Below are 10,918 nucleotides of genomic sequence, written 5' to 3'. Positions count from 1 at the left end.
TCTGAATTACATGTAGTTATACTCATGAAATAAAATATTTCATGGTTTTTAAATGTCTATGTGTCTCTCCCCCTCACTGTCACACACACACACACAGTGGATTAGTCTCTTATCAACGGGATCAGGGTCATTAAGAGGAAAGGCCTTCTCAGAGCAGACTCATCAGTTTTCCACAGAAGCCCTATAGAAAAGCCTGGGAGCTGAAAGGGACAGTTTGGCTTACACCACGGTTTACTTAAAGAGACGTTGAGCGCATTTCACCGTCCTGCTAGCTGTAAATGAAAATGGTTCATTTTGGGAGATGACAGAAATATCAAGCAAAGAGAACTTGAATCTCTTAACCATCCCCAAATTCATCGCACAGCACTGAAGACTGATGATAATTTTCCTCATTAATTTCATTCTTACTGTCTCTGTGTGTTTGTTTCTAAGAGAGAGAGGACACACTGTTAAACAAGAGGACAGAGCACAGCCAGCGCTGAAACAAGGGCCGGGGGGTGGAAGACGTAATGAGTTATTATACATCAGCGCAGCAACTAAAGAGAGAGCTGAGAGAGGGGAGGCTGCTCAGTGATGCCTGCTCGCTGCTGCACGTGGGTGATAACATTCAGTGAAACATATCCAGACGTGGCTAAACAGCGCGAGACCATCCATGTGACAAAAGGGACAAGTCTCTGTCTGCACAGCTTTTCCAAGGTCAAAAAGTGGAGGGTAAAAAAAAAATGCACGTATGATAAAGTACTAAAGTACAAAGATATGAACTCACAATTGAATTATAAACATCTCCACGAGGCACTGTGGGGTACTGTTATGCAATCACCAGCATACAGATTACCCAGTCAAGTGACACGGTTGGCCAGAGGGCGGCGTGGTGCACCCTTCGTCCTTCATTTGAATACAATAATTAATGGGCAAGTTTGCCTAACCCCTGGTTAAACACCGTGGACGAGAGTCAAAGAAAAGCGGGCGAATAATTTTAAAATCTCTTCGCAATCGCGATGAAGTCACAGCACGTGCTCCAACTTTCACCGCTGAGGTGAGATATCTTAAATCTTAATGAATTCTTGGCTTCCTTCTAACTAGCCCACTGCACAGTGGGACATAAAAATTTACAGAGTAGTCTGCAGAGGCATTCTGCAAGGTTCGCAGGAAGATTGACACCCTCCTTCATCGTCGCACAGCGCGTTTCGTTCTTGGCGCTCTAAAAACTGATCATCAGTGGAAGTGCACCCGAGCTGCAGCTGCCCAACTGTGACATCCGTCCACTATACAGAGTGTGCTCAGGCTGGCTGGCTGCTGCACAGGCACAATGGAGCAAAAATCACCGAAACACGAGAGCACAGCCAAGGGGCAAGAGTCCTTGTCCTACCAGCGGAGAATGTGGAAGAATTTCCAGGAAAAAACCAAGCCGTGGCTGAGTCCGAAACTGGGATCAGAGCGTCGTGGTGCCGGGGGCGCGGAGGGCAGCAAGAAGGAATCGGGGCTGTGGATGTTTAAGAGAAAAAAGAAACAGCTGGACCGGGTATTTTCGTCGTCGCAGCCGAACCTATGCTGCTCTACCCCGGCACCTTTTGAGGGAGACAAGCCTCTCGGAAGCGATGCGGTTCCTGGGACCAGCAGCGGCGGACAGCCTCTGCTACAGCCTCTTGGCACGGCTTCTGGGGCCACGGGGAGCAAACCAGAGCTCACGGCGCGCGGAAGCCCAAAACTCCCGACGTCCCAGCTGATGGTGTACCAGCAGAAGAGCTCCTCTCTCGGCTCAGCGTGCTTCGAGAAGCTGGTGGTGAACCCGGCCGCTGTGACGGGAGAGGAGGAGCAGCTGCGTAAAAACGCAAGTGATTCTGTGAGTAAAGACTCGTGTAGTCCCAAACGCACATAGCAGCTTTTCTGTTGTCGTAGTGTTTTTTTTCCCCTCTTTTCTCCCAAAGACTGAAAATAGAAGACAGCAGGCAAGACTTTATTGATTTGCTAATTCGATAAACGAGACAAATTTCATGATTGTGCTGGTGCGATGTCCCACTGCCCCTATGCACTCATCTGTTTCCAGTCCATTGATTTCTTTACTGTCTCCACCATCGAGGACTGTATTGCCCAGATATATACATCCAGTTTCGTTGTAGATTTATGTGGTTATCATAAACAACCGCCCACCTTACAAGCTAATTTGTTTGGTATCATTTTACCATCACAGTTTCTCCATATACCTAGAGCAGATCAGCTGATTTCACTTTCCTGGTAGGGTTTTTAAACAGACAGCATGCTCTGATGCCATTGGCTTCGTTTAGCCTGCGCACAAACGTTTCTTCCAGAGGGACTGTCCCCTAGATTCACGACCATCTCAGTGTCCTTGCCTTTAGACAGAGGCTGCAACAGGCCCATGCATGCCCACAGGTTCATCATGTCTTTTTTGTTTTCATGAAAAGTGGCTGGTTGTCAAACGTTCATCTCAAAAGCCACTGGCACTGCTGGAGATTGATGGCAGGTATATTCCCACACCACACATCATGCTGAGTCAGGGTGCCCCAAGAGAAACCATATAAAGGGATATGCCAGCCAGTATGAAGGCTAGTGGTAAAGATTGCATTTACAAAAATCATTCAGCCCAAAACATCAGAGAGAAAACTTCAAGTTTTTAAGTTTCAATTTCAGTCGAATAAATGGAAAACATTGTTCGATAAGAATAATACTTGAAGCAAGGAATATATAATGTGGATCGGTACCTTGTCATCTGATGGAAGGCCAGTTCACAACCTATGCCATTTTCAAGTTATGTTGTCATAATATTAAATCTCATGAGAACAACACTAAAGATACACCATGCATAAAATCATATAGACGCATTTTCTTTCACTTGCTCCAAAGCGTTTCATCTCATCATTTTTGAAGTGCTCCAGACTTTCTGAGCACCATCCAGATTGCTGTCTGAAAGTGATTAAGCACATTAGCACACTTTTCCCTACAGAGGTTGGCAAAAGCTCTGTTATCCATTAAATCTGTATAGGAAAAGTGCACCATGCTCAGCTATAGAGGTAAATGAAAGAATACAGTGACTTCATTGAAATTGATCTTACAGCTTCGTCAATAAGCCTTTCAGTTATATAATGTGGAGAAATGTCATTTTGCCAAATAAAGTTGCCACGTTCAAGCATTAGTTACTTCCTATCGCTGTGATCTTTATCCAAGTTTCTTTTAGTCACTTGTTGGACCTTTCCTTTGCCCGAGAAGAAAGCAGTGGCATAATCATCTTCCGAGGTTATAGTGCAGCGTTATTGTTCTGTCTTATTAGTTTTACTGTATACCTCTATACCAAATAGAACACACAGAGCATGATCTGGATCTAATAGTGGAAGTAGGAAAGAAGTGCAACATGAGATGATGGGCAATGAAAGGAAATAAAGGTAATGAAGACAGATCTAATGGGGTTACAGGTAATGAGACATGACTAGGGGATGAGTTGAGACCACATGAGATAAGATGATATGAAGTGGGAAAAGAGCAGATTAAGATGAGATGGGAACAATTGAAGAGACAGGAGATGAGGACAGATGAAGTAGGATTAGGTTTGCTTCTTTACTACCTGAGGGAAAAATTGTTAAAAACAAAAAACACACTGGCAGATAATCTAGCTAAGAATTACTTCGCTTCATCATGCATTTACATGTGCATTTTTGTGCATACACCCTGATTGCAAAGGTTGATGATGCATTTGTGTTTCCTCAGCCAACAGAAAATGTGACATTAAAAAAATGCACTTTTACTGTTAGAATAAGTATTCTAGCTAGCATTTCATAAATGAAATAGGAGAATGTGTAACATGAAAATTCATTTTGTAATTTAATTTGGAAAGTGAGAGATGTAAGGGATTGCTGCCAAGCTTTGTAAGTAATTTCATTGTTGACTCAAGTGCATTTGACTTTGCTGTTTTCAGTGCAGTTGAGAGGTTTGTGGAAGTCTTTCTATATGTGTGCGCAGTGGCTGCAGTCAAACATGACTGATATTTGCGATATTAAGTTTCAGTGCCCTTTACATCATATTCATTTATTTTTTTTTAAACATATCTATGAGTTGTGATTTTACTTTTTCCTCTTTCATTCCATCTACACTCACTGGGTTGGCACTGGGTTGGACCCTCTTTTGCTTTCACAATCGACTTAATTCTTTTTGGCATAGATTCAACATGGTGCTCCAAACATTCCTCAGAGATTCTGGTCCATATTAACATGACATGACAGTTGGTGTGGATTTGTTGGCTGCACATCCATGATGTGAAACTCCTGTTTCGTCACATCACAGAGGTGCTGTATTGGATTGAGATCTGGAGGCCATGGAGACCAGCTGAACACAGTAAACCCATTGTTATCTACATTAAAGCAGCTTGAGATTATTTGAGCTCTGTGACATGGTGTGTTATATGTTGGAAGCAACCACGAAAAGATGGGTACATTGTTGTAATAAAGTAATGGACGTGGTGTGCAATGATACACTGGTAGGCTGTGGTGTTTAAATGATGCTCCACTGGTACTAAAATACATAGAATGTCTCAGACATCCTCCTCAATATTACACCACCACCAGAAGCCTGAACCATTGATAGAATGCTTTTATGAAGACCAGCCACTGTCTTTCTAATCTTCTGTTGTCTAATTTTGGGGATCCTGTGCAAACTATAGCCTCAGTTTCCTGTTCTTAACTGACTGGAGTGACTTAATGTGGTTTTCTGCTGCTGTAGCCCATCTGCTTTAAGGTTCAGCATGCAGTGCATTCAGAGCTAAAAGTCAGCACACCTTGGTTGTAAAAAGTGGTAACTTGAGTTATTGTTGCTTTTCACCTTGAAACAACATGACCATTTTTCTCTGACCTCTCATTCAACAAGGTGTCTTTACCCAGAGACCTTCTGTTGACTTTTCAATCGTTCTCTGTAAACTCTATCTTGACTGTGTCTCCCTAAATGCACTTAGTTGCTGGTATGTGACAGGTCATTCATAAATTTGCATTAATAATCAGTGCAGCAGTTGTACCTAATGAACGGATCAGTGAGTGTATATCCTAATAGGGTTTGATAGATTTAGATGTTTCTGGTATGTATGTATGTGTTTGAACTGAAGCTAATGGTTCATCATTAACTAAGTCACTAAGTCAACTAACTCATTAACTTCAAGCGTGTTGGTATCTGCTGCCTTTTGCCCGTTTGTCACAGCAAAAGGCAGCAGAAAACACTTGTGCTTACATCACATTTTTTTTTAAACTTCTTCCTTCCTTTTATAGATATCTGCTTTAGTAGTCCTTGACTGATGCGGTCATGTTTCTAACCTTCAGTCTTGCAGAGTAACCTTTCATTCATTACCTGACTGAGCGGCAAGAAGCCTGATGTCAAGTACAAAATAATAATATCGACTGGTATGGCTCAGGATTTCTGTATATTGTACTCTAATCTGATCTGAAAATAAAATATAAGATGGAGCAATTAATAACAAATAAGAAAATCCAAAATTAATCTGATTAAAAACTCAAAGAATACATTTAATGTTTTGAGAATAAGAAGCTAGATCCGGTCCTAGTTTTGTCTACTCCAAATTTCTTTTTTTCAGAAAGTGCTTGTAGTCCTCATATGATTCAGCTGTTTGATTTCCATTTAAAAGGACATTTTTGCACAAAGCTTTTTGGAAAATGCAGTCTTAAAAGTGTGCACTTGTGTGAAAATAAAACATAAATGACATCGTAGAAATAAAGCATCTTAAATTTTTGCCCGTCTGTCTGTATTATTATGAGAAAACTAGCTCTCAATGTGAAGTAGGGATAAAAGTATATGTCACAAGTTTGTACTAGTACATTTTTAATCCTGACCTCCCTACTCTTCTCTCTTCCCTCACCCTCGAAACCAGCTGTAGCACACGGCTGCCCACCCTGTAGCCTAACTCTGCTGCATGTGTCTTCCTGTTAAAAGGGAGTTCTTACTTCCCACAGTCACTAAGTGCTAAGAGCTCCATCATTCTGCTCTCAGATGTCTCATGTCACTTGAAGTGTTGCTCTCTATGGTATTGTACTGTAGTTGTAATAAGTCACTCTGTGTATTGTGGCGAAAGTAGTTTGTGACCCAGGTGTGGTGGGTTAAAACAAATGTTGTAGCTTTCCCGTCAGCTTGTTTTACTTGTTAGTCTCTATGTATAAACTTAACAGTTAATCTGAGATCAACTGAGACATATTTCATTAAAACACAGTCTTTGCCTCTTTTTGTTGCTACTCAGAGACTCAGTGCTCCTTCTACTTCCAGTTCTCAGTCACACCCAGAGACTACATCGTGACTTGTTTCTCTTTGCACTCTCCTTTCCTCTGCTCAGCTCATATGTAGTACTTTAAAATATTTAACACTTACCAACCATGGAAGTGGGCTTTTGTGTCACAGAGACTGCAGTCACAGCTTACTGCTTAATATATCTGATGTAAAACAAGTTCCGGGTATTTGTATTGATGAAATCTGTCAGATAATGTTAACCATATCTTTTAAGTGCTATAAATTGTTCTTAACTTTACATGTTGTGTTAAAAATACAATATTAGACATTTGGCTTGCTGTTCCAAATAGCTAACTAAAATCAAAATCTTGCAGACTGATCTTGTCCAGAAATATAAGAAACTGTAACTCTGGGGTAATTTTACCTATTGTCCTGATTTGCTAATGCACCGACTGTGAAATGAGCTATGTTTGGATGTCCTGTAGGAATAAGTGCATGACTAGTGGTCGTCTTCTGAGTAGTGTTGTGAGAACAGCATCACGGGCACTTGGAAACAGCCCATGGCCTCGTTCTTAAAGTGTCTTGACAGCAGCTTAAATCGGGATTCATTGCAGCCCGGGGGGATCATCGGTTGTAACTGACACATGATTGATGCTGACCGCAAAGACGCCTTGGCACTGTGAAGTGAGGGGGAAAAAAAACAACATTTTCACGTTGACAAAAGACTGACACCATCTGGAAATGTTGATGAGTTTTACTTCTCCACTTTGTGATTGAGTGTCCTGCAGTGCCTGGAGTGTGTTAGTGTTTCTGCCACGGATAATTCTGAAGTATGGCCATATATGCAGAGAAGAGACATTTATGGGATTTAATTTGAGTTCGAGGTGCAGCTGAGTGGTTTGCATTGTTTCATGAAGGACTGGAAACCAAAGCCTGTGGCCAGGCCCTTCCCTTCAGGTTTGTCTGTGTTAAGTGCCCACATGTTTGAATGTGAGTCAGCATTAGCTGTCGCTTACGCTCGTTATGAAGCAGTGACCTGACAGCACGGTGTCTCCTTGCTTTCTGCTCATGCAGTTAACAACATAGCCTTTTTCAGTTGGATTTTTTGTTTTGTTGCTTTGTAAATTATTAAGCTTTCGATATTTTTGTCATTTATTCATAATACTATTAGAAATCCAACACCAATTAAAAAGTGAGTGGAAGAGTTGAAAATACACTAAAAAGATGCATTTTAGCATTTCAGCTATAGGTTGAATATAAGCAGGTTGATCAGTATTAATATGTAGGTATTGTGCAGCAGTCAGAATTGTTCTCATCAGTTCTTGCCCTGGTTCTGCTTTTTTTTTCTTCTGTTACACCTCTCTGTGTCCTTGAGAGATAATGTTACCTGAATTGTCTCCTTGATCTAGTTCTCATCTCCTCTGCCCTCAGTGTTATCCTCTCTGATAGCGACACTCTTCCAGCACAAGACATTTCCGAGGACAAATTCAAAGTCCACCCCAGCTTCTCAGGAGAACGGTCTGTGCACTGCAAGATGGGAACTCAGAGCTGTGACATTGTGTTGCCCTCCAGCATTGCCCTCTGCAGTCTCAGCCACATGAGAACACACACACACACAAAACGTAGGTACATATAGGCATGCACACTCATTCGCTCAATGCTCTGAGGCCGGAGTGTTTTTGTGACAAGGTTAAGCATAACAGTGCATGCTGCTAAATGAATCAGAAGTGCTGATGTGCCTTCTTGAATGACACCAATACACAAGAGAGACAAAGTGATTGATGTGGCTCTGGCGTTTCTTTCAAAATCAACTCTCTCATTTAAGTACAGTAGCATTCAGTGATCTGGCATGTACACTGTATTAGCCAGAAGTGGTTGCAGACATGACTGACAATCAGCGTGATGAGAGAGCAGGCAGTGACGGGTCAGCCTGTAAATGGTGGATAGAGCTGGGGAATTAGCTTTCTAACTCTTAATGCACTCCCACATAGATTAATCATCATCAGATCAAAACAGAGGTTCAGTGTAGGAAGGGGATTTGTGTGTAGGGAGGGTAGTCGAATTTTACATGACATGCCACAATAGCCCATTTTGCAAATATCGGGAAAGTTTTGGTTTATTTAACTAAACATCAAAGTCATTTCCTTGTTTGAGAGGCCAATCAAATCATGTGTGTCTCTTACTCTATGTGTACTAAGGAGCTTGGAAAGAAAAGCGTCTGGACTTCTTGAGTTGCTTGAAGACGTTTCACCTCTCATCCGAGAAGCTTCTTCAGTTCTAAGGGTCAGTGGTGGAGAGTCCCAGATTTAAACCTAGTGGGAGTTTCCCCCCCAAACAGGGACAAAGGACCCCCTGATGATCCTCTACCTAATCACATGAGCCAAGGTGTGAAAGCGGGTGGGGGTCCTAATCAGCCAGAGTTTCGGGTGAGCTCATTGTGAAACCTGGCCCCACCCTATCATGTGATTTCCTGAGGTCAGATGGCCCAGGATGTGAGTGGGCGTTAAGGCGTCTGGGAAGGGATCTCAAAACTTGGTGTATGCGGTACAGTGCAGCGAGGAATGCCCAGACCTCTACATCGGAGAAACCAAACAGCCACTTCACAAGCGCATGGCACAGCATAGAAGAGCCACCTCCACAGGACAAGACTCAGCAGTTCGTCTGCATCTAAAGGATAAAGGTCACTCTTTCGAGGATGCCAACGTTCACATTTTGGACAGAGAGGACAGATGGTTTGAAAGAGGAGTGAAAGAAGCCATTTACGTCCACTGTGAGAGACCATCGTTGAACAGAGGCGGTGGTTTACGACACCAACTGTCTGCCATCTATAATCCAGTTTTGAGATCCCTCCCCAGACGCCTTAACACCCACTCACATCCTGGGCCATCTGACCTCAGGAAATCACATGATAGGGTGGGGCCAGGTTTCACAATGAGGTCACCCGAAACTCTGGCTGATTAGGACCCGCTTTCACACCTTGGCTCATGTGATTAGGTAGAGGATCATCAGGGGGTCCTTTGTCCCTCTTTGGGGGGGAAACTCCCACTAGGTTTAAATCTGGGACTCTCCACCACTGATCCTTAGAACTGAAGAAGCTTCTCGGATGAGAGGTGAAACGTCTTCAAGCAACTCAAGAAGTCCAGACGCTTTTCTTTCCAAGCTCCTTAGTCTACGATGACCTGGATGACTGAGAACCTTCACAGACATACTTTATGTGTCTTTCTCTAACCTTCAACTCTTTTGAAATTTAACAACCTACCAGCCGACAGCATTTAAAAGGTTGGATGCACAAGATGAAAGCAAGGATAGACGCGGCCACAAACAGTAACATGACACAGGTGGGGTATGGCCACTCTTACCAGATAAAACAACACACTGTGGCCAAAGGCTGTGTGTGTGTATTTTTTTTCCCAGCTCTTCATGCTAATGGAGGTCAGCGCCCTGACCCACTGGTGTCAAGACAACCATCTCACCCTCAACGTCGCAAAGACAAAGGAGCTGATAGTGGACTTCCGGAGGTGCAGAGGAGTACACACCCCCATCACCATCAACGGCGCCGCTGTGGAGAGAGTGAGCAGCTTCCGCTTCCTTGGTGTACATCTGGCTGAGGATCTTACGTGGTCAGTACACATAAACAAGACAGTGAAGAAGGCGCAGCAGCGCCTCTTCTTTCTCAGGAGACTGAAAAGATTCGGCATGAGCCCCCGCATCCTCAGGACCTTCTATCGCTGTGCCATTGAGAGCATCCTCACTGGATGCATCACCACCTGGTATGGCAACACCACCGCTTACAACCGCAAAGCTCTCCAGAGAGTAGTGCGGTGTGCTGAACGGATAATTGGAGGTGAGCTTCCTCCTCCAAGACATCTACAGGAAGCGGTGCCTGAGGAAAGCGGGGAGGATCATCAAGGACTCCAGTCACCCCAGCCATAAACTCTTCAGACTACTTCCATCAGGAAGGAGGTTCTGCAGCATCCTGTCCCGTACCAGCAGACTGAGAGACAGCTTTTTCCACCAGGCCATCAGACTGCTGAACACGTCATAGACACCTCACCCTCACTACTGGAACTTCAACATTATGCACTCCATACTGTACATTAATGCCACTGTTTTGCACATACCTACCTCTGTATATTTTATATTTTATATATCTTATTTTATTGTTTACTCTATTTCATTTGTAAAACATGTATATACACACTCACACACACACACACACACACACACGTGAAAAACATATTTAGTACACACATTCAGTAATGTATATACCTTTATATATGGTACATATATTTATTACTTTTTAGATTAACCATTTTTATATTTTGCTTGTTGCACGTTATTGTATTTTGCACAACTCTGTTGCTTGTGAAGCTTGCACACAAGAATTTCACTCGCATGTACTGTACCAGTGTACCTGCACATGTGATGTGACAATAAAGGTGATTTGATTTGATTTGATTTGATTAATCACATGCAGATTATTTGCAACTCAATGCAGGTCCCACTTCCTCTGTGGCGAGGAAGAGATATTGAATATTTGTAAATGAGCTTCCTTGTAGCATAGATTAAGCTGCCACAGTGGTCAGCTAGTCATAAGTGTTTTTTATTCTGCAGCTGATCAGGGTCCATATTGGATCTTTAGTAGCTAAAGTAAATTTAAAAAACATAAATAAAAATGTGTCTGGCA

At 42.7% G+C, this 10,918-nt stretch overlaps 1 protein-coding gene across 1 annotated transcript in view; it reads left to right on the top strand.

The window, feature by feature from the left end:
* The first annotated feature begins 342 nt into the window (after positions 1-342).
* mctp1a (multiple C2 domains, transmembrane 1a) overlaps positions 343-10,918 on the top strand; it is a 132,140-nt gene continuing 121,564 nt past the window's right edge. The window contains exon 1 of the mRNA XM_039621225.1: positions 343-1,843. Coding sequence (XP_039477159.1) covers positions 1,310-1,843 — 534 coding nt within the window. The 5' untranslated portion in view covers positions 343-1,309. The remainder of the gene's footprint in view (positions 1,844-10,918) is intronic.

The sequence above is a fragment of the Oreochromis aureus genome, linkage group 12, assembly GCF_013358895.1.
Source record: "Oreochromis aureus strain Israel breed Guangdong linkage group 12, ZZ_aureus, whole genome shotgun sequence".
Classification (NCBI taxonomy): domain Eukaryota; kingdom Metazoa; phylum Chordata; class Actinopteri; order Cichliformes; family Cichlidae; genus Oreochromis; species Oreochromis aureus.
This window is presented reverse-complemented; position numbering and strand designations above follow the sequence as displayed.